The following is a 24,346-nucleotide window of genomic DNA, read 5'->3' as shown; positions in this document are numbered from 1 at the left end:
TTTTCCTTCACAGGTTAAATTTTCTTTACAGTAGCCTACTAACTAAAACATTTACCACCACATTAACTTCCTCAGACTGAGGAGGAAAATCAAGCTGTGCTTTCAACATCCTGCAAACATGATGTAAAAATAACACCAGTTTAACCATTTTCTCTTTGTCCAGTCACATTCTAAAAAAATGCAAGGAAAACTCCACCACTTCCTTTTGTGCAGAACCTGAATATACAGGCTTGTATGAGGCACTCTATGACAACACGTGGGTAATGAAGCTTCTTTTGTAGGTTAAGGACCAGAAGTATCTACTTGCTTGGTCCCAGTTGGGGTAGGATTGTAGATCAATATAAATTTAGGCTGAATGTGCCAGCCTGTGAGTAGGGACAGAACTTGGTGCTGAACCCTTTGAAGTACCATGAGGCAAACAGGAAATTTCCACCCAAGATGTTTTCAGAGTTCAAGTTTCTCCATAGTTGGGCAGCAGCTGAGCAATATTGTTCTTGGATTCTGAATTTGAATGCAGGCACCTATACTGTGTTTCAGTTGCCTTGTAAGTGTCTATGCTTTTCCCTCTATGTAACCCGTAATGATGGTTTTCTATTGTCATTATTTAAACCAGTCTTTTTCTGTGATTTCTGTCATGTAAATTTGTTTAGTACATTATTAAGGGATGTTACTAACTGTTTTGCCATGCTTTGACTCAGGGACCTCTGGATGAAGTACTATATCCTTATCCAATGGCATTTTATCTCCAGATACTATTTATGTATAGTCTCAATTCATAAACAAAATTTGCACATCTGTTATTATAGCCCATTTACCTACTGCATATGCTGTAGGAATACATGCCAGTGACATTAACTAGTGATTATCTTTGTAGATAAGAGGCTTTCTATTATCACTGATAAGTAGTCAAGAAGGAGTTGAGCTACTGTTACAGATCCTGCCTGCTGCTGTCTCTGTATTTTTGAGCATTTCAGATGTCATGATAAATCCCCTTCTCTTTTTCATTCCCACACATACATTTGAAAATTACTTACTAGTGTTTATGTAAGTATTTTAAGCTTTTCCTTCTGTTTGGAAGCTGCTGTTTCTATGCAATCACCTATATTACAGTTCATTTAGGCAGGTGTTTGGATATAATTGGAGAGTTTAATAGTGTCATCCCATTATTCACAATGTTCTGATGGTGCGTGACCTCATTTCAGTTACCTGGCAATTGCTATACAGCAGAGTGATGTTGGCCTCTACTTGGAAGTTAATCAGAAATAATAATCTTGATGAACGTGTATCTTATATAGTGCAAAAATATACTGGAAAGGAAAGCAATTCAGCTTATTACCTTTGATTAGTTTTGTACTTAGAACCAGAAAACTGTTTTATTGGTGATTATTTTTATTTATAATTAATTAGATATATGTATGGCATCCATACGTATGGCATCTTCAGCATCAGAATCCTAAAAATCCCCAAACTTGTTAATACTTATGCTGGTGGTTAACAACTGTTAATTTAATATAATTTTAATGTTGCTATTCACAGTGATTGTTAATCAAGGACATAAGATTTGCTTGTTAATGGTACGTGAAAATCAAACCCATGCCCACTGGAATTTTTAAAAGGATTACCAAGGAGAAAAGCTTTACTTACAGAAACTCTGTAGGTTAATCACTTACATATTTAAGCACACACTTGTACAATATGAAAAATTGCTTATATAATAAATCTTCATTTAGAATGAACTCCAGTTATCCTTGTATGATTTGTTGTATATAGCGAAATTATCAAATAAATCCTTCTGCAACTCAAGTACAATACTTGAGTATCATAACAATACTTTTACATAATATGCCATGGACTAGGTTCATAGCCTGTAAGGAAGATTAAATGTACTTACTTCCTTTCAGCAAAACTGTTTCAGTCCATTCCTGAATTTTAATTTATTCAGTAAATTTTATGAATCTAGGACTTGTAAAAAAACTAATAACCTTCAAGTGAAGTCCATTGATCTAGTCTTAAAGCATTATTGTTTTGGGGTTTTATTTTGGCAGAGTTTTGAGTACTACGCTAATTCTTCTCAGTCTTTCCCTCTAGCCCCAAAGGCCTGATTCCCTATAGGATCAATGCTCACGACGGTCACTGGAATTGTTTTCATCTGTTATAAAAAGCAAGCTCATTATACATGGTTTTGGTGACACAGGGATGTGTCTTTCTCTAGAAATAGCCAAGAATTCCCTTACACCTGAGTTCAGTCCAGGCTGCAAGCACTCTTTATTCCAGTCATGGCTATTTCCATTTCTGGATAAAATGTTAGTGCACCTGCTCCCAGTTCAAGGCTGCTTTTTTACAAATTACATTTGTCTGTGTTTGACTATCTGTCTTGGGACTAATAAGGTCTAAGTAGGCTTCATTATCTTACACAACACTTAAGTGGAAAAATTAGACCAGCTCTGAAGAAATTGTAGCTTAACACCCATTCTGACTTGCAATACTAACTTCTCTCTTTGCTATACTCTTGCTGCCTTTGTTTCGATTCTTTATTTCAGTTCTAGATCCTCTTTCTCTGATGCAAGACAAGGCTAGCAAAGACTTTAGCAATAACAAGTTTTCCCGTGTAATTTTGTAGTCTGTTGTAAATGCTCAAGCAGCTTGATAAACCACTGTGGGTTTGGCTATTTTTTTTGGTTGGGCTCCCCCTCACCCCCAAATTGTGAACTTCTGTCTGCAATAGAGAAAGGAATGGAGCAAGTAAATTCCTTGATGTTAGGAAGAGAGAATGATAAAGATTAAGTCATCATCCTATGTCTGTACTGTTTTTGAGGATGCTCTAAAGCCATCCTAAGTATGTTTCAGTATACACGAGTGCATTGCAGGTCTCACTTCCAGACTTTTAATATTAGCAAAATCCAAATCCAGGTTCGGCATATAAAGGCACATGTAAAATATGCCTCTCTAGTCTATGGAGATGTTAAGATAAATACATAAAAAACTTCTGGACCTGTAATCCTGTCTTCAGGCCTTGCCCATGAATTCAGTAAAGCATCCTTTATCATATTCTGTACCAAAAGAAATGCAACCCCTCCCAATAAAAATGAAAGTAAAAGGAATGATGGAATGGTTTTGGTCTGAAGGTCCCCTTTAAAAATCACCTAGTTCAACTTCCCTGCGTGAAGCAGGGACACCTTCCACAAGATCAGATTGCTCAAAGCTGCATCCAACCTGGCCTTGAACACTTTCAGGCATCCAACAGCTTTGCTGAGCAACTTGTTCCCATGTCTCACTCCCCTCAGTATAAAAAAATCTTTCCTTGTATCCAATTAAATCTATCCTCTTTCACTTCAAAATGGTTTCCCCTTGTCCTGTCACTACAGTCCCTGGTAAAAAGTGTGTTTTTTATAAGATCTTTATATACTGAAAGATCTCATAGCCTCTTCTACAGGTTGAGCAACCCCAGCTCTCTCAGATTTTTTTCCCAACACAGGTATTCTAACCCTCTGTTTTCATGACCTTCCTCTGGACCTACTCTAACAGGTTCATGTTGTTCTTATGCTGGGATGCAGTACTCCACGTGGGGTTTCACAAGGGCAGAGTGCAGGGAGAAAATCACCTCCCCTGTCAAAGCCCAAGGCTGCAGGCTTGTATGGACCCACTAAGCTTCTCCAGCCCTGAGTATAGCTCATCAATGCCCAGACTGAAGGCACTACCCCAGCCTGCCTCCTGGAGAACCATTCCACTGTCTGTGCCTTCAAGCAAGGAGGAAGCCAGTAAGAAGCAGATGGTGGGATAGTGCTTTTTATCCTGCCACTGTCCCCTCTTACACTAAGGCTCAGGCATGAAAACTCCTCTCCAGAAAAGGGACATTCACATGGAGGCTTGAAGGTATTCAACCCTTCTGATGGGGCATAATTCACTTAATTAGGCTAACTTGAGAGGCGGCTGTCCTGTCTTAGAAGGTGTCATAAACCACCAAAGATCCCTGAAGCATCCCCAGACTCATTTCTGAGGCCTCTCACCACAGGACTGCACATGATCTGCAGTGGTACATCAGACTGTGTAAAACTTCCTCTCCTTCCACTCCTCCCAGGGCTGCCTTCCTGTACCCAGCTGCACAACTGCTGCAATTTTCAAGTTGCACTGAAAATAACAAGCACAGAGGACTTGAATTCTGGGAGGACAGTCAAGCTTAGAAGTTTTGCATTTATAAGAAATATGTAGCTATGGTTGTGACTATTACTGCTGATATCCAAAGCAAGTACTGAAAATGCAGAAAAGCCCCATATTAAAATCAGCTGGCAACCTCCAAAAAACCCTCTCAGCCTTTGCAAGCACAGACAAGAACATGCAGTGAAATGGAAACTTCTGCTGTAAATTAGACATGCAGAGTTATGCAACAAGTCATGGCAGCAAACAGTGTGAGAGGCTCCAAAACTGAGATATACATTGAACTAATTATGCTTAGTTCAGTGAGGCAACAAAAAGGTGCTGTACGTAGATATACTATCTTCATGGGTTCATGTTATTCAAAGACAGTTTAGTACACTTTGTATCTCTAGCCTGGAATATGATATATAGTCCCACAGCAAATTTGCTGTGAGTTTCTCGTGTATTATTTCTTAGGGCTAAAATCCTTAAGAAAGATCACTACTTCTGAATCATCTGTCCCAAGTTTGTCAAAGTCTCACCACAGGCTTTAAATACTCCCTGTTAACAGAAGAACTTGCTTTGCAAATCTAAACCTAGACAAAGTTGCATAGTGTTATCAGATTATATCCACACAAAAGAAATAGGTCACCACAAAACAGGCTGTTTCAGATACCAGAATATTACTTATATTTAATTAAAACAAGTTTTGATTGAAATACATTTGCAGTCAACTTTTAGTTCATAAAGCTTTTAGTTCAACTGATTGGGGTTTTTTGGTCCATTGAGGGTAAAGGTAGTTTCCTTCCAAAATAAGATAGTGGAGCCCAGAGTACCCACAACAACTCTTAAAAGCAGAAGTCTTTATAGTCAGAGTTCTCAGATGTTTGGTCCAAAAAACCTTAACTTCTTAAATAATGCACTTCTAATGCTGCAAAAGCCAATCAAGGAAGTAATTTTGCTATTTTACTCAGTCTTTCTTTGAAGCTTATTTTTTTCTGGTTGAAAGAAGTGTTTTTCAAGAGCGTTGACCAATTCATCTAGCTCCTTCTTCAGCTGTTCAACATCACTGGAAAACAAAAATCACACAAACACAGAACAGTGAAACAATGGAAAAGCTAAAATGTGTATTTTTAGTATGAGGAATTTTAAAATCTGTTGCATTGCTTTAGACAAGCATTTTCTATTAATGCTAAAATAAAATCTATTTGATTTCTTATGGCAATGCACTGATGCTCACTTTCAACTGATAAGCATGAAGACTATGAAGAAACATAACCCCACAATATAATCTGAAGTAGAATGGCCAATCTGAGTTCAGATCTTCTATTACTAAACATAAGTGATCAGAAGTGTAATTTTTATACTTGTAACAGTATTCTTAGATGACTTTTCATCTGTGAAAAAGTTTATTTCATTATATAAGTTAATAATAATTTATCTTCAAGACTGTATGATTTCCAAGGCTACCAGTTAAGGATATAACTACTAAACATAAAAGGGTTTGAAATACATTAGAACACTTTATATTTGATTAAATAATTTTAAAGCAACTAAGTATGTTAAAAAGGGGTGAAAATATTTGCATTTATTTAAGGCGGAATATTTTTCCTGATATTGTTTTCACTGAATGCAAAACTGAGTTCAAAGAAATTTCAGTGACAAGAACGTGTCAATGAATTTTGCAGAGTTGAAGCTTTATACAAATACATTCACTAAAATTACTTTAGTAATATAATTTGACTGTGGAGAGCTCTTATTTCACTAAAACAATACCAAAACGCCACACAGACTCTATTACACCAAAGGTACTGCTGCAAGTGACCATACAGCTGTAAGTGACAATACCTGTTTCCAGGGGGTGCACAAAGTTCAGAATAGTACTTGATCTTTGGTTCTGTCCCACTGGTTCTCATTGTGGCCACTCCTCCATTAGCAAAAGTGAATGTTATCATTTGGCTGCTTTTACTAGTAGGAAGTATCTAGAAATATTAAGAATATTTGGTTTTAAACTTGAAAAGAGACTATATATAAACCCATGACTTGATGTTAGATAATATGATAAAAGCATCAGCTAAAATTATAATTTAGTTGTTTTCTTCAACACTGTGGTCTTGAGACCACAAGGACAGCCTTGCCCTCAGCCTGGAATCTGGCAGAACTGCATCACTGCCAGGTTGCTCATGTAAAATCTAGACAATTCTTTCTAAAGAATTTTTTTTTGTTAATAAAAGTTGAGCTGTCATGGCATTTCCCAGGAGGAAAGGAAATGTAAACTGTGGAAAAATATAGAATCCAAAGCCACATCTTAATAGACAGTTGAACTGGCACTCACAAGAAAACAATGCAGATTGCTATAGCAAGGCAGCAAGATCCTCCTACTGCCCTTTACAAGCTTGGAGAGAAAAATATGCCACAAAACCTAACAAAAAACCCAACACCTCCTTGGCTTCACTTCTTCTCAGCAAGGCAAAACAACTATCACCAATCTAACTTATTTTATGACTCAGTATGTAAAGATGTTTACTGCTTCTCCACAGAATGTTTCATATATGTGTATATACATCACACATGATTTACATGTAATTTAGAAAGATACTTACAGCCTTTTGATCTGGCTGGCTGCTGTCATACCCAGTAGTTAGATCCCTTATTCCAGAAACTTTAAATCTACCACAGGATTTTGGATATGTGTTTTTTCCATCAAAATTTCTAAGGTTGTCAAAAAGCTGTTGAATAACTTTAGGATCATGGCAGATGAAATACGAAGCTTTGGTAATATGGAAGCCGTATCTGTGAAGACACAATATTAGTGAATCCAGGAAGCAATGTTCTAAGAGTTATACACCAGACACGTTACACAACCTTCCAAAAAGCAACACTGTGTACTCCTGCCCACCCAACTGAAGCATCAGTTCATACCTTTACAATTTTAAAACGGTCTGAACAGCCTAATTATCCCATTTTACATACTTTAAAGAAATTTCTGTGCAGATGCCTTTTATTTTTAATGATGAAAACTGAGAAAATTTACAGCAAAACCAGAAGAAAAAAGATACCATTATTGCCTTGAAGAGCTCTAACCACCATAGGAAGAGAAGAGATTATATCTAGTAGCTTCTTTGAGTGGATTCCAGCTGACCTTTTCTAAGTAAAACAAATTCTAGACTGCTTTTTCCAATCACAATTCATTAAAGCGTTTCTACTCTCCCATTAAAGTGTTTTTACTAAACCAATCTGTTCTGAATGTTGTCTCTCTACCTCACCTGTTTGCCAGGTAATGTGATATATCAAAGACAAATGACCCAGTAACACTGACTTTTCAAAATAGCACTTTGTTGAAAAACATACAAGCCTGGACCGGTTGTTCAAAGGAGCTCTTGCTACAGATAAATACTTGATAAATATCCTTGACTGCAGTGAAAATCTGAGGGGCTGAATCTTCATTAGTACTAGGATGTGCACGCTAGAAATTTGAATGCCTTCTTAGATAGGGTCATGTTTATACCTAAAAGGACATCTTGAAGGTTAATAGTGGTTCAATCAGTCTTAAGAATTCAGTAAGAGAATTAACAAAACCCATCCTGTGTCTGAAAAAAAGTGATAAGCCTACTAAGACCATGTCCTTTTCCTGATCTGCATTTAATTCCAGACAGATTCCCCTTCTACATTTCCAAAGTACAAAATAGAGTTTCTTCTGCTTCAAGTGTAACTCACAAGGCAAATCTGACAAAAAAGTAAAGTACTACCAAGTAGAAAACTGCAACTCTATATTGGTCACAAACAAAAATGAAACACACACAACCCCCCCAAAACAAAACAAGAACCCTCCTTCCAGCTCATTATCAAACAATAGGACAGTTTAATAGGGCAGATTTGTATCCTTCTATCTGTAGCTTTGCCACAGAGTGACTATGTGCAGCAACATCTTACAGACTGCTTTTATGCTAAAGCAGCTCTGAGTCCTCTTCAGTAGCTGTATAGGCAGCAGCACTGTGGCACAGCTCAATTCCACTCAGTCAGATATTCTGATGTCAATCTAAAGCAGGTGTTATTGGTATTAAAAAAATATATATAAAAACCTCAAGCAAGAGCTTGAATATTCAATTCTGGAATATGCACTTCCAGGTAGTACCATTTAAGGGAATTCTCCCATCAGATGCTGTATTTGCCACTCTAGGTATGAATTCCTCTTTCATGCATTTATATCACACAATTTATCTATGCAGTGTAAGCAAGTCTTTGCCACTTGATTCCTTCCTAAACAGACAATGAAACAAGCATGGCTAGTGCTGCACACAAATGAGAACTCAGGATTGGCAGAACAAGCAGCACAAAGGCTGGAGTTTCCCATGAGTTTCTTTGCAGGTTCCACACTCCCTTGTTAGTGTCTGTGAGACATGAAGAGCAGGAGAGTATCAAACATCATGTGCTGCTCCCTCCTTTAAAACAAACAACCCTAAACCTCCACAAAAACAACTCTCTGCCCCATGAAATCCAATATTCATCTTTGCTATTGATTTATTTGAACCCATTAAAAAAGAATGAAAGAGAAAGTAGTGCCTTATATTAAAAGCTCTCAGAGGGATACCCAGCTGTATATAGCCAAGAGTAATGGCCAGTCACAGCACTTCTGCATAATCAGCTTAAATCTCATTAATCAGGAGCAGAAAGAGAAAAGGACAACCAAAACTCAACAACAATAATCTATCAAAAAAAAAGACAGAACAATACAATAAAAGTCTAACTTTAGAGCCAACTCGAATTAATTCAATCGTAAGTAGCCCTTCAAGGACAGAAGCAAGCTGGCTTCTATGTATAGCATAAATAAGGCTGAGCTACTTACACCCATTCTGCCACCAACATTTTTTGTGTCTGGCTCATTTAAGCAGCAAGAAGCACTATAATCTCTACAGCTCAGCAGTACTACTGGCCAAAAACCTGCCCAATCTTCTGTAAAAGGACCCAAGTGCAGTACTTCCCAAAAAGAAAAGAAACCTTTCAGACAAGTGAAGAAAAACATCACAAAGATCTCATTAACTAACAGAGAATTAGTAAGGTAGTTATTATTATACTCAAAACACCTTAAAACAACACAAAACAAAGTCATAAACATATTCATGTCCACAAGGCAGGAATGCTTTCTGAAAGATTACTATTAGCATAGAACTGTCTTAATAGTACAATAATCCACATTTTATTTCTTTATAGACTATAGGTTGCTATTGAGTCCCTATTAATCCCAGTATGTGAAATTGAGAAAATCTGAAAAATGAAAAATTAAAATTGAACTCACTCATCATAGACAGCTTTCAGCTGCTGAGACAAAGATAAATTCCTGGTTGCCAAAAAGCTGGCCATCTCTGCAGTTATAACAGCAGCACTGACACCATCTTTGTCCAGAACAGCAGGACAGCACATATACCCTAAACAAGGAACATTAGATATAAGTTGACACATTTTAAACAGGAAATAGGATGGGGAGAGAAGGTTAGCCAACATCTTTGAAAGCAGAAATGCACATTACCATAGCAAAGGCATTTTAGAGTCAAACCAAAAGTAGAAAAATTGTATCTTCTAATCAGTGTTAATTTTAATAAGCAAGGTATTTAATGAAATTTTAAGACAGAGATTTGCATCCTATCAGTGACACATGCTTCCAGGTTCTTTATGAACTTTCTAGAAAGAGAAATGCCACACAGCAGGAACAATGCAAGTACAGCATTGTCCCAAATGTGATTACCTTATATGGTTGTGTAAGGTAACACTGATAATTATCTGTGAAATTAGTCACATTTTCTCTCTTTTCCAGGTACTGAGAATTAAATAGCATTATAGCTTTACAATTTCCTCCTCATTCTTAACTTTCATTTGTGGCTTTCAACTATGACTTTCTAGTTTACAAATATAATTTGGGGTAGTTTTACTTTATTTTATTTTATTCACATTTACACTGACCTTAAACCTGTCAGGTAAAAAACTCAACTTCAAGTCTGAAAAATGTGTTTCTTTTTTTTTTCTTAATAGTTTACACAGAATGTGCAGTCCAAATCTGCATAGTCATGCTACTGTAGATACATACTCCTAGCTCACAAACTTTGTGGTAAGGAAAGATACAAAGGTTTTAACCACTAGCATCAATTAGCCAAACAGATAATTATCTGTTACTCACTGGAAATACACCCATTACATTGAGGACACCCTTATGTCGCTATTATAACTTTTTTTTTTTTTTTTACAGTTTACTTCATTACTGAGATGCTAACAGAGCACTGGCAAAGGCTGCCCAGAGAAACTGCAGAATATCCTTCCCTGGAGATATTCAAGAACCATCTGGGCCCAATCCTGTATAATGTGCCCTATGATGCCTTGCTTGAGCAGGAAGGTTGGACCAATTGACCTCCAGCAGTCCCTTCCAATCCTACCCATTCTGTGATTCTCTCCAATTCTGTCACTTTTTGCAGTAGTTCTATTTTCACTATTTTGCAAGATATAAAAACATAACATTCTGTCTCTTACCTATAGCCTCTTCAAATGCAAAAAGAACAGCCTTTCCCTGGTCCATGAGCTGTTTGGCACGGTTGCCCATCCACTTGAAACCTGTCAGTGTTTCCTACAACAGGGAGGAGAAATCAAAGGCATTAAAAAGAAAGGCGATATTTTACAAACACATGACACTTTGTAGGAAAGCGAATAAAAGAACATGGAATAATGTGTAATGTGTTGCTTACCTCAAAGTGAAAACCTTCCTTTAGTGCAATTGCTCTCAGGATTTTGGAAGAAACAGTACTGGATAACATGTAGACATCTTTAATAGCACGAGTATCCCTACTGTTATTCTTCCAGCAAGTGAAGATCCACCAGCCTAAAAGAGCTCCTAGTTCATTTCCAGAAAACACTTTCCATTCACCACTAGAGGCAAAAAAATATTAGAAAGGACATTAATTCAAAGTATAGAACAGGGGCAAAAAACCCCCTGTTGGTTCTTCTATAAATGAATATTAACAAATAAACCACTGCCAAGTAACAGTAATGAGGTATCATGTGTTCAAAATGAACAAACAGAAAAATTCCTCCCCCAAAGCATTCTGAAACCATTACCTTTCTTCTCCATCATACACATAAGTTTTGCAGTTATCCAAAGGTGAAACAATGATATTTCCAACATATTTTAAACAAAAATGATCAGCATACAAATTATAAACTCAGTGTTTAAGACAAGCACAAAGACACAAAAATACAGTTCTCAAGTGATCAGTATTTTTAGTTGACCTGGTGACAAATACTTTTAATTTAATCACAAATACATCAATTAGTCATTGGGAAGATTGGGAGAAAAATCTTAAATGGGTAAAAAAGATTAATATTGATGTGTTGCTAGAACAAGGAAAAAAAAATGAAGACAAAAAGAAAGACAAATGTCAAAATTGTCAAAAAATTCCCAGTCACAAAAGGGGAGAGAGACGTTTTCAAACTGACAAAACCAAGACCTACAGAAACAGTACCTGTTGTGAAAGAGAAGCAGACTCAGTCTCCTGCATGTATTGATGCCAACAGGCACAAAGCAATGCACAGCAGCAACTTAGTGTAAGAGTGCTGAGAGAGTGTGCTCTAGCAGGAGGTTCTGTCAAAGAAGAAGTACAGATACTGTAGAAGCCTATATTAATAACTGATTAGTGTATGAAAAGCTACAGCAGAAGCCTGAGAAGACACAGGACTGGAAGTTAGGAGACAACTAAGACTGGCTAAACAATGAGTGTAGAGGTAGCAGAAGGAGAGCACCACACTCTCACTGGTAGTGGATAAACTAACACCCCTCTTCAAGTTTCTGGTAGCCCAAAGTTTTCAGACAAAAAGCCTGAGTGATTTTGCATTCTTGTTCTAACGCATCATAACTAGAACAATCTGAAACATTTTATACCTTTTCCTCAATGCTGAATTGCCAGCTGAGGCTGGCACAGAAGAAAACCATTGAAACCTTCCAACTAACACTGTCCAAGATACAGCAGAGTGTCCACATAAAACCATTCTTCTTCCAAAAGCAGAGAAGCCTCCTTAGTTCATGCTGTGAGGCTAACGAGTTTAAAAGCACCCCAAATCCCCCCCCCCCCCCTTAAAATATTGCCACTTTTAAAGCTACTACTTTAGCTTTTTTGGTTATCTGTTGAGCAAAATGGGTATTTGCAGTGTCTCCTTTTACTGGACTTTTCCAATTTGTCTAACTGATACAGATTCAGCTATTTAATTCATCCACAACCACTGAGGACATCTAGCAGATGCCCATTTTAGCCCTTGGGTACCAAAGATTGTTACCATAATTTTACATTCCTCTTCTGGCTCTCATGCACAGGGAATTCATATAGGCTGACTCAGCAGCAGATTTTTTTTCTGCTCTTCTCTAAGCTGAAAACCTTGAAGCTTATTTTTACTAAGGACTTAGACTTTCTAACTGCTCAGATTAGTTTCTGCTTTATCAAGTTAGATAAAGGAGAAACACTACAATTTGTAGATATGATCGTAGCTGAACTTCAGCTTTCTTTTATTCATCAGATAAAACCACAATACAGAAATGTAAACAATTGTAGAAGTACAGAATATCAGAGGGCATGAAATAAGGGGACAGGCATATTGAGTCAGAACTACAGGTTACATTTCACAAATACGAACAATTTATGATAAGACCCTGACTGAGCAAGTTTACCTTTAATGATTCCCTTATTTTACTGGGTAGGCAAACATAAATAATGCACATATAGGTGGTCCTTGAAGGGGAGAGTACAAATGACTACACTGGGAAGTAACAAACTGAAAAACTTTAAGGTGAAATGCAAATATGTAACATTATGTAAAGAATTGGGAAACTGAGCAAGAGAAGCACAAATCATTTAATGATTAGTAAAATGTTTGGTTTAACAGAATTTGAGAAAGACACTCATATTAAAGAACAAGATATTATCAGGGAACTACACAGATTCTCCTGAATTCAATTTATTGTTTAATAAATTGATTGAAAAAATGTTTATCAGTCTCACATGAAAAAAAAATAACTGAAAACCTACCTTTGAAAATGTATAGCACAATAACAACAATTCACATGCTTCTGTACATGCCTAAACTACAGTAAATGTCAGCTATTTATTCAGGCTTCTGTACAACGTTTAATATTGATCATTATTTCCAATCCTGCCCCTACTGTGGTCTGGTCCATACAATCTTCTCAAATTTCTGTGTGTTTTCAATCCAAAAAATTACTGCTGTGACTATTTTTCATCTGCAACACAAGCAGCAAGAATTCCCCAAATGAGCCTAACCTTGGGAGTAAAAAATGTCAGTGGTTTTCATTACTTTATTACCATACCTCTCTTGTTTCTCTGCCACTGCCAGTCGATCAGCATCAGGATCATTTGCTAAAATGATTCTTGCCCCATCTTTTTCAGCCAAAGCAAAAGACAATGTCTGGAAAAGTGGCAAGCAGGACCAGATGAACATTAATATTCCCAAATAATCTTTTCACTTTCTTTATAGGTTTTAAGTAATTTTCCCAATTTATTTAATCTCAAACACTCAAAATCATTATGTGTCTCTCAAAAGACCCAAAAACTTCTAGCCTGGAGCAGAAGAATATAGTTAGGACATTTAACTTTACCTACATCATTCCACTTCTGTAGCCCAACTTAAAATCTACCTAGATTTAATGGGATCCTTCAATAACAGTGTAACAGAAATAGCAGCAGAAACTCTAACCACCTGTCAGGACTGCTGCCCCCTCCTGGTGTTGTGTCAGAACAAAAAAGTAGAGGCCTTCTGAAAACAACTGAGAAGATTTCTATTATTTTTTAAATTTTTTTTGAGTTCTAACACTTTGTCCCACGTGCAGATCCTGTCCTGTCCATTCTGTTAGGGCACAAAGTATTTGAAAGTTACAGCTAGTTACTACCTAACTGGTTCAAAGAGGGTTATGTCAATGAAAGGATACCAGCTAACTCTTCACTAAATGTAAGGCTATGAAACAGATTAAAAATAGACCTTCCACCAATATCTACAGCTGTGACTTCTAGCAAAAAGAAAAACACTGAAAGACATCATAACTATTAAAAAAAAAAAAAAAAAAGATCTATTTACCAGTACACCTTTGCCTTCTTCAGGATTTGGGTACTTCACTGTGGGAAAGTCTGGATCAGGATCTTTTTGCTCCGGAACAGCAAAAGGAGGGCTAAGGTCAAATGCCTTGAATGCCAACTGCACAAATTTATGTCCTACACCATGCACAGAAGTGTGAACAAATTTCAGGTTTGTTTCCTTGTTTATATTCCTGAAATAAAACAGGTTAACAGTTAACTTGGACATGGAAGATGCTCTGCACAAAACTGACTATGTTTGGAAAGAGATACAACTCAGTATTCTATATCACTGTTAAAATTATGAATTAAAGGAGGTCAGAATTCAAAAGCAACGGCTTGAAAATTGGCTTAGCCTAATTTTCAACAATATGAGTCACTCTTGGCATCTAATATCCTGGTATGTGCAAATCACTGGAGTAAGAAAGACAGTACACTCTACACATCCCAAAGAAGGCAAGTGAAAAACAAATACAACTGACTAAAGAGACTCTTCATCCCCCACTCTAGCATTTAAACCACCCCTAAAGACCGTGAACACAGTGAGTCAACAGCAGCCTGCCCCATTTCAGCACACTCATTTTTAGGAAGTAAAAAGCGTTGGGCATACCTAAAATCATGCAAACTCCTAAGGAGATATTTAATTCGAATTCTGAAAAAGCAGTTTAATAGTAACTATTAAACTTTCTAGCTTTCTGGTAACTCCTGATTGTTTTCAGCAAGAGTAAGAACATGGTTACTGGTGGTTAAAATTTTGACATAAAATAAGTAGATCTAAAAGGTTGATACTCATCTACTACATAAATCAATTCCAACTGGTAATCACCAAGAGAAACATCCACTTCATTTTGCTGAGTAAAGATTTTACTGAGCAAGTGATAGGAATAGGCTGTTGTAAGACAATCAAGGATACCAGGAGCAAAAGCAAGGCTGGAATGACGGAGCAAGAACTTCTTTGTCCAGAATTGACTCAACCACCTGGTTCACTGTCCCTTTCAGAATCTTATTTTAAGGCTGGTGGGCTGTCCATGCCAGTTCATCTCCAGCAGCCCCAGTCTTACTGTGACACTTGGCTGATGCATGGCCATGAAAATACATGGAGATGATGTCATCAGAAATTTGCTCACTTTACTGGGTTAGACATCTGCCAGGACAGCTTTATGAACTGCCGTACTAGATCACCACACAGCTGCCACTGCTACCACAAAAGATGACAAAAAGGCACAGGCAGAACTGGGTCAGTGGCCACTCACTTCCATCAATTTCAACTGCTCTGCTAACATACTACATGGAGTATTTTGTATCCTTAAAGAGATTAACACCAGTCACCTGTAAAAGCACTGTTTCTGTATGTCTTTGAAATACTCCTTATTGACGATGGCATATGGATCATGAAGTATCGGGCTGCTGTCAATCAGTTTGTCATCCCAAGCCTGAGGCCACGGTTCTTGGTTCTCCTCAATAGCCTGAGAAATTCCTTTGTCATGAGGGGAAATGATCTGAGCACCATTTTCCCAGTAAACCTAAATAAAAACAGGTAAGTGAGTATTTGATCATTAATCTTGGAAGATAGTTGTGTTAATTTTTTTGTTGGTTAAATTGCAGTACATTCACTACAGCATTACAGTAAATTAGGCTTAGGTATACCCAAAGTATTCTGTTCATATTCTCAGTGTTTCTTCTCACATCCCATTTTTATTCTATTAAAAAAGCAGTTTAATTTTATCATAATGAAACACAAAAAAAGACCCAGTCATTTACTGACAAAACTTCCATTTTTGTATTTTGGAAACAGTCTGTATATGACTGCCCAGCTACTGAATGACTGGTGCATAGGCAATTCAGTTGTGTTTTTTTCAGTGGACAGCAGATTATAAGGGCATCCTGCTTTCTAGAGCAAAGATTTTAATTATATTATTAGTTTAACATGACACTAGCTTTAAATACATAGAAGAGTTAAGAGAGGTAGAGACTAGTAATTAATTTAGTCTATACCATGATAGGAACTATATACAATTGCATTAGTTTCTCTACATGGAAAAAAAAAAAAAGCCAGAAAATAAATCACATTGGAATACCTTGTAACCATTGTCTTGTTTTGGATTATGGGAAGCAGTAACCATAATTCCAGCACAAAGCTTCAGATGAGTTACTGTGTATGGCTGTAACAAGAGAAAGTTACTTGAAGTAGAATGTGCAACATATTATATATTATTTCTTCTCATTCATATATAATACTTCCATAGTGGTCAATGAAAAGTCAGGATGTGATTCCTACACACTGACTCCCTAAAGCAAAAGCTGAATAGTACTTGCTTCACTAGACTCCATGTAGCACAAATTTAGCCCTTGTTTTATCCTGTGCATTTTTCCATTTATATGTTATTAATGTTGTTACAGATGCTTTGTGAATCTCTGGCGTAGGGTATTTCTGGAAGGAAGCCAGATGCACGTGTTGCCTACTGTAGAATGACTTGAGGTATGCAAGGCCTCAGAGGGTGCCAAGTCTGTTGGGGTAATGACAGAAGTCAGCATGAGGCAGAGAAGTGCAGCTCAAGCAGTCTTGTCCATCCTGGCTTTTGGGAGCAGCCTGGGGAGCAACTACTCCATCAGGGTTCAGAAGAGAATTGTTCTGGAGAGAGCTCCTATAAATTAGCTCAAAACAGATCGAGTCAATTAAAAATAAAGCATTATTCATGAACAGATGTCAAATTTGTGTTAACTCCTGGCTCTTTATTTAATAGTGAAATGCAATTAACTGCAGTTCTTGCAACACCATTTTAAGCTGCACTATGAAGAATTTGACCCTAAGTCTACAAAAAATTGTATCAGTGTAAGAATGCTATGTAGAAAGTCTTTATACCACTGTGTTCTGTTTGCAAGGCTCACTGGAGCGCAACTGGTATAGGAGAAATTATTGGTTTTAGTACAAGGGCCAAGAACAGGGCTTTTCTGTGTTGCTCTGGAGACATCTGGTGTTCTGATAGGGGCATTGTGGACACAATCCAACAAGCCTTCCGGCAAAACATCATTGCACTCCAACAGCCTGCTATTTCAGATTCAATGCATGCCCTTGCCCCTCCTCCCCTCAAAAAAAAAAAAAAAAAAAAAAAAAAGGAAAAAAGAAAAGAAAAAAGAAAGAAGAAAGAACAAAAAAAGAAAGAAAAGAAAAATCCATTCTTTTGCCATGAACGTTGTAAACTATACATAGCTAAATAGGTACATGACTAACTGCAGGAAGAGCTTAATAAGTAAGAATTTGTTTGTGTAGTAATCCTTAATATAAGTAATGCAAGGTATCTGACAGAATCTGTGTGTATATAAAGACATAGTACATAAAAAGATATAATAGAGAAACTTACCACAAAGGGAGTCGGTATTATATCAGAGAATAGATAAACCGGAACTCCTTGACTGATGAAGGTATTAGCAGCAAGTCTTGCAAACCTAAACAGGAAGAAAAGATACCTAGGGAATATATTCATTTTCTTACCAAGTAGTTTCCTAGAATTCACAGCTCTCCGGAAACTCCCAACCCAACTGAATTACAGAATCCTGACAGCAAACACCACAACTTATCAATATATCTCAATTATTATACAGACCCAATTTAAATGTGTTCCCTCCCAACAGACAAAGCACAACTCTAACAACTGCCTTGGCATTACCAGATGTAAGAATACTGTAAATCTCACATATTAATTCACTTTACAGAAAGAAAATACAGTTGAAGTAGATATAAATCCATCATGGATCACATGAGGCATCGACAAAATACTAAACACAAAACCTAAGAAGTACCTTTTGCTACTACCTCCACTGGAAAGATGAGCACGAGCATCAAATCCAATCACAACTCCTCTCTTTTTCAGGTCACTGAAATTCTTCTCAAGGTATCTGCAAAATCCCTAAAGACAACAACAAATCCACCTCATTAACGCAATCTTGATTTTTGATTTATCACAGAATTAAGATAATTGCTAAGATGCTGATGTCTTAGAAAGCTGAGCACACATAGCATCTCACTGAACTGCTCTGGGATTCAGCCTGTCCAGGACCAATAAACACCAAGAAATACCAGAAACCTTCAAATCAATTTTGCAAACCTGGACAGCATTTAACTACTTTTTAAAATATCAGAACCAACTCCAAAAAGGAACAGGTAACACAGTCCAAATTGCAGGTTTTGAGAAATGATTCAGATGTCTTAGGTTTCACATAAGGAAGAGAACAGCTGGCCAGCATTTCAGGTTTTTAACCAAATCTCACCCTTAATAATGACATCTCTTTTGCACATGATACATCACCACTCTGAGCTCCAGTTATTCAAGGTTGTGGGTTTTTTCCTCAAGTAGATCTACTTTAGGATCCATGTATGTATACATACCTTCACTACTTTTTTGTAAATCCGTGTCCAGCACACAAAAAACTTATCCAAATGTTGGCTACCTTGGGGGTTTTCTGCAGTTGTTACAACAGCACTAACTGTAACACTTGAGCTTAACTGCAGCTGTGTGTAAATTAAATTGTAAATCAAACACAGAAAGTAACTTCTTTTAATGGTTTAATAGCTTCTCTCTGCTTGTTTTCAGAGATCAGCACTCAGCTAATAATTATAATTTAAATTACTTCTGAAAACTGGAAGAATAGGAGACAACTTGTACTTCCATAGAATACTCATTTGCTTGCCGTAAATGAGGTCCTTCCATTCATATACACAACCAGTTAAGTGAGATAAAGTGCTGAACACAATACCTGGGTTGTCTGGATAATAGTCAAGTCATTCATGTGGGAAATCCCTGCTCCCATAGCAGCTCTGAGCCCTGCTGTGCCAAACTCCATCCTCGAGCCAAAGTATTTCTGCAGTTCTCCAGCATTTCCTTCTGCAAGCAATTGTTTCACGATTGTGTAAGTTTTTGGATTCTGTTGATACAAAATTCAGATATTCTAAATGAGGTTTTGTTTGTTTTAACAGAACTAACTTTCTGTCCCAATCTCCGGGTTTCAGCAACAAAACACAGCACACAACTTCAAGAACACCAGAACTCCTGCTGTCTTCTTAATTTTAAATCAGTACAACCTCAAATTTTACTTATTTTAGATTTATCTGCTTTAGTGAACATGCTACCTGGTCAGGAATGTGTGTCTATCTCTCTCTCAAAATTTGGGACGTTAAAAGATTTCCAAGATGTCTATTTTAATGTTTTTTATTTTAAAAAACAAAATAAAACAAACAAAAAGCAGCACTTCCATAGTTCAAAGAATTTTTCCTCATCACAACACAAGAACTACACCAAACATTTAAGAAAGTAAGTGAAGTTAATTATTAAGAAATATTTGTTATTTCTATAGCACTATATGTAGAATTTAAAACAAATTAAATAATAACCTTGTCCCAAGACTGGCTAGCACCAGAGGTAGCAGCAAAACTAAGCAGACTGGGCAAAAGATCATTTCCAACATATTTGCAGGTAATGCTTGTAAAAATAAACACACCTCCAGGATAAAAGCCTAGAAACTACAGCCAATTCTTCAAATTACACCAGAGTGGCAACAAAAAGGCCATGTCAGACCACTTGAGAACAGTGAGGAGTTTCTAACTTTCACTGCTTCTTTTGGTATTTTGCTTCCACAGAGTCTCTATTGTTAATTACTCTTTTTGTTTCCAGACTTAAGGAATTAGCAAAGTTCTGTACATTGAGCAACTCAACTTCTCAATGCAGTAACATGAGACTTGTGAAGTTCAGTATTTGATTTCTTGAGAACTGATGAGCCAAGAGGACAGATGGCAGGTGGCAGACTCCTGACAACAGTATTATCTGGAGAGGCAGCAGGTTATTCACTGCACAAGTACACACACTTTACTCTAGAGTACAAAGTTTATCATTTCCAAAAGGACACAAACTCTGATTTCTAGGCAATCAAATGACCTCGTAAAGTCACAGACTTTAGTATTTCCTGGAAGACCTAGGTATGCTTACAACAAAGGAAAGCACATCATTCCAGACAAAAAGGAAAACAAAATTTAAATGTAAAACCATATATCTTCTGCAGCTTCAGAAAATGCTGCAGAACACACAGAGTAGCAGGCATGTGAATAAGTTTGCATACAAAGGCATAAACATTCTGCACATCAAACCTAGACCAGAGTCAGGATGTCATAACCACTGACCTGTGCACCCACTGCTACAGGACAAACAACATAGTTTAAATAAATACTTAAAGAGCTAAAGAGCCTTTGGTACTAATGAGCAAACTGCATAATGCAGAATAAACTAAAGAATTAAAATAAGAAATCCAGCTTCTTGAGTGTAATAAACAATTAGGCACCCCAGAACTACTGATTTCCAGTGTGAAAATTACCAATTTACCAGTCCAAGAAGGTTGTAACTAACATTTCCTCGTAGGTGGCTTGACAAAATTATCTATCATTATTGAGTAATTACATTCTCTAGGAATAAACATGTTGTTATAGAATATATAGGGCAGCATAACTGAGTTTAGGCTGTTTACAAGTTGACGTCAAGTTCTTGCTTTAAAATCAGGCCTATGTCTCAAAGGTAAAGCCCAAATGACACCATTTGCATCCAGCTTTGTACACTGCTTCGTCACCTTTTAATTCCTCTGCCTGAGCTTTGTGCACACGAGTCATCTCTTAATATGGAAATGAGCATGTTTTTAGGTAGATACTACACACGTTTCTGCAGGTGTTTGACAGACTAGAAGCTGTAATGCCAATGCAGAAGGACATCAGGAGCATCCTGCAACTCTTAGAGTCAAGGAGTTTTTGTTTGTTGATGTTAGAGGAATTTCCCAAGTTTGGTATCTACTGTGAAACTAGAGGGATCCTGCAGTTTCTTAAGTCTGGTTAAATGTTCAGGTGGCTGCCCACTTCTTAAGCGTTTCAGTCCATATAATTTTCTAAAGAAAACTTGGTTGCATTAATTTAGTTCTTCCCCACTGCCTGCCTCCACCCCACACCAAATGACAGTAAACGCCAGGCCAACTCTGTTCAATATGGCACAAGGATTTTTCCAGAACTATTGTTATAACTGTTTTGGCTATATTCTCCTAAGAATCTGCCAATTTTTTTTTTTTTTTTTGGTGGAGAATGTTATGATGCCATTGTACACAGCTAAGTAAAAAACTAATCTTGGTTTTGGCTTTTTCTTCTGCTTAAAAAAACTCTTCACAGCATCTCTACCAAACAAGGACCAAATTGTATCAGAAGGAGGAAGCGCTGGCTTTTTCCTTTTTGATTCTCTCAAGTTACATTTTTTCTGCTCTCAAACTAAACCAGATATGAGTATGGGAGTACCATTTTCTGTGCACAGTGGCAGGTGATTTAATACCAAGTTAATATCCACTAGAGCAATTAGCTTGAACATCACCTGGTAACACTTGAGTTATTTACTTTAATCTACACTACAGGAAGGCCCAAAGAGTTATCATCAGCAGAGGAGTCCCCACAAGGTTTTAGAGAAGAGGAAAAATTTCTGAGTAAACAGGTTTTATTTTTTCTAAAACCTGAAGTTACCTTCCATTCATAATTCCATGACTGATAAGAATGAAAAATGTGCTACTACTGTAATGAACAGTGATGAAAACAGCCTGGTAACAAGCTCAGTAATTGTCATGTAGGTAGGAACTTCCAGTTATGTCAGTAGAACTGTCATCAGCCATAAGGGCTTGCTCTTGCAGATGATTATTTTGTAAGAAACATGGGGCTTACCATCATTAAATATTAACCCATCTCCATATGCCAAAAAGGAACTTTTTTTTTTCTGTATCAGAGTAAATGGACAAGGGTTATATCTGATTATTCTATTACTCAATAGAAACATGTAACAACTCCCTAAGAAATTAGAATACCTCATCATTTTTGAGCAATCAGCAATGGGTATTGCACACTAGTCAATTATTACTGAGTCAAAGATGCAAGTGGGTAACAGAGGGCTAAACTTTCAAAAGCACAGATGCTAAAAGGGATACTGCATTAGATTTCCAGAAGTTTAACAAAATAATCAGAACAACCAGTTGAAAAGCAATTACACAGACGACAGGAACATAAATAATGCTGGTCACGGAAGTTACATAAATAAGAGGCTCTAAAATCAAACTATTTTAAAATCAATTAAACTGGGGAAAAAAAGGCACAAGAGCTTATTGTAAGTTTATGTGATGCATTAGTATTTCTGAAAAGAGGACTAGTTTGGCACTGCTCCATCATTAATACAACCAGAACTGGGTAACTGGTCAGTTAAACAGCTGACTGATCTTAAATGAAGAATCACAACAAGCTAGAGGTACTTCTAATGATGTCCTTTAGAACCTGGAAAGAATACTAAAAAAAGAATTATTATATGTTTCCACTGATATTTTTTAAATAAGCAGAAGATGCCTTACCAAACAGGTAGGTGTGCTGCACAAAACTCAGACGCATTGTTGAGTGCTCAGCCCAGGAAAGTGACTTTAATGACTTGAAGGGGCGTAATGGCCAGTGTCTTCCAATACAGCCAAATGAACAAATCATATGAAGAGGGACAGAAAAAAATGCAAACCAAATGTGCCAATAGAGGCCTGCATCTCAGTGGGACCTGTAGCAGCAAGCAACTATATGACCATTTCCAGAACACCACTAGGGAAAGTTGTTTCTTTAGCGATGTGGACAACAGAAACACACAGAAGGATTTACTTCTGCATATAGTGCTGTCAAAACCAAAGACAAAGGTAGGTCTTAACAGGAAGGGAAACAACACCTGAAAAAAACAGGACCGACAGATTCTGCATTTCCAAGTGTTTTTGAAGTAAGCCCGCATGTCTTTTGGGATCAGCATTTTAGTAAACAAAAGAAATTGAAGGTACCAGGAGGTTTTTAACACTGAGAGACAAGTAACACGGCAACGTATGCTGGTCTTTAATAATTTTAGTCTATCAGCTGCCCTGCGACTGAAGCGGTTCGGAACAATACAGGCCCTTTTGAAAAAGACGTTCAGTACAGCTAAAAGCCACACTGAGAGACCAGCCGGAGGTGCTTCCAAACGAAAGCGGCGGCTGCTGGGCAGGTGATGGAGCCGCAGCAGCGGGCGGGAGGCCCCGCAGCCCCACCTGCGCCGGCCCCTTTGTCAGGGGCTCTGAAAGCAGAGTCAAAGGAGCAAACGGGTACTTTTACCGCACCCCAAACCGGCACAATGCAAGAGTCGGGCGCCACCCCGCGCCTCCTGACCCGTCTCCAGCCTGCGCCCCCATCGCCGCCCACCCAGCCTCGGCCTGGCCGGAGCCGCCGCCCCTCACCTTATCCCAAAGCAGCCACTGTTCAGCCGCGCGGCGGAGCGCAGCATCCCCCGAGTAGTCCCGCGCTGCCATCCCGCTGCCGCCCGAGCCGCCGCCGCTCCGCTCCTTCCCTCTTCCGGAGCGCGCCCGCTCCGCTCCGCCCGCCGGGCCGCCCCACCTCCGCCCCGCCCGCCTGCCCCGGCCGGGTCAGGGTCTGGGTCGGGGTCAGGGTGGGGGTCGGGGCCGGGGCCGGGGCCACGGCGGGACAGGGCGGCCCCGCTTCCGTCCTTCCCTCCAGGGGCCGAGTCGGGGTCCTCGCGTAGAGCGGGGGTTTAATAATATTTTCCTGGGGCGCTGAACGTTGTCACAGTCCCCAGCGCACAGCCCCCGTGGGGCTGCGGCTGCCGGCCCGGAGTAGCCACGGGGGAGCCCACCACAGCCCCTGGCCTCCGCGCTGCGCCCAGCGGAGGAGGAGCGTTCCCAAAAAAGCAGCGGGAAAACTGCGCTGAACGCAGCCGCCTCCTCCGCAGCATGGCTGACGGAAGAAAGGAGCGCTGTTGTTAGAAGCGCCACTTTCCACGGGCATTGGACTAAGAACACTGAGATTCCTTTTTGTAGTCAAGTTAAATGAGGGATGAGCTCGGGGGCACTCTAATTTGGGATAAAGATTATAACTAGATGATCTTTAAGGTCCTTTCTGACTCAAAACGTCCTGTGATTCTATGATAAATTTTCATAGAAATAATGACTTGTACAGATATTTGAAAACCTTTCAAAGTTCATTAGTACATTACCAGAATGCACGTGAACAACAGAAATTC

The 24,346-nt window shown here is 38.3% G+C and overlaps 1 protein-coding gene across 1 annotated transcript; it reads right to left on the bottom strand.

The window, feature by feature from the left end:
- Positions 1 to 4,800: 4,800 nt before the first annotated feature.
- Positions 4,801 to 23,672, bottom strand: PGM2 (phosphoglucomutase 2). The gene is made up of 14 exons (XM_066185599.1): positions 23,547 to 23,672; positions 19,008 to 19,175; positions 18,054 to 18,160; positions 17,615 to 17,699; positions 16,331 to 16,414; positions 15,582 to 15,775; positions 14,257 to 14,446; positions 13,493 to 13,590; positions 10,866 to 11,046; positions 10,654 to 10,747; positions 9,431 to 9,560; positions 6,738 to 6,927; positions 5,983 to 6,116; positions 4,801 to 5,203 (listed from the first exon to the last, which is right to left on the bottom strand). Exons 1-14 carry the CDS (start codon positions 23,616 to 23,618, stop codon positions 5,101 to 5,103), a joined length of 1,830 nt encoding a protein of 609 aa, XP_066041696.1. The 5' UTR covers positions 23,619 to 23,672; the 3' UTR covers positions 4,801 to 5,100.
- Positions 23,673 to 24,346: the final 674 nt, after the last annotated feature.

This window comes from Chamaea fasciata, unplaced genomic scaffold, assembly GCF_029207755.1.
Source record: "Chamaea fasciata isolate MVZ Bird 193981 ecotype frontalis unplaced genomic scaffold, bChaFas1.0.hap1 SCAF_6, whole genome shotgun sequence".
Classification (NCBI taxonomy): Eukaryota; Metazoa; Chordata; class Aves; order Passeriformes; family Sylviidae; genus Chamaea; species Chamaea fasciata.
The sequence above is the reverse complement of the archived record's forward strand: the minus strand, read 5'-3'. Positions and strand labels throughout refer to the sequence as shown.

Bases quoted from the DNA above. Each gene is read 5' to 3' on its own strand.
- PGM2 (XM_066185599.1), bottom strand. From the start codon at position 23,618: ATGGCAGCGCGGGACTACTCGGGGGATGCTGCGCTCCGCCGCGCGGCT. The intron at 9,561-10,653 runs GTAAGAGACAGA...TTCCTTGTTTAG, and splicing joins TGCATTTGAAGAGGCTATAG to GGTATATGTGCTGTCCTGCT. The intron at 5,204-5,982 runs GTATTGTCACTT...TTTGTTTTCCAG, and splicing joins TGTGCACCCCCTGGAAACAG to TGATGTTGAACAGCTGAAGA.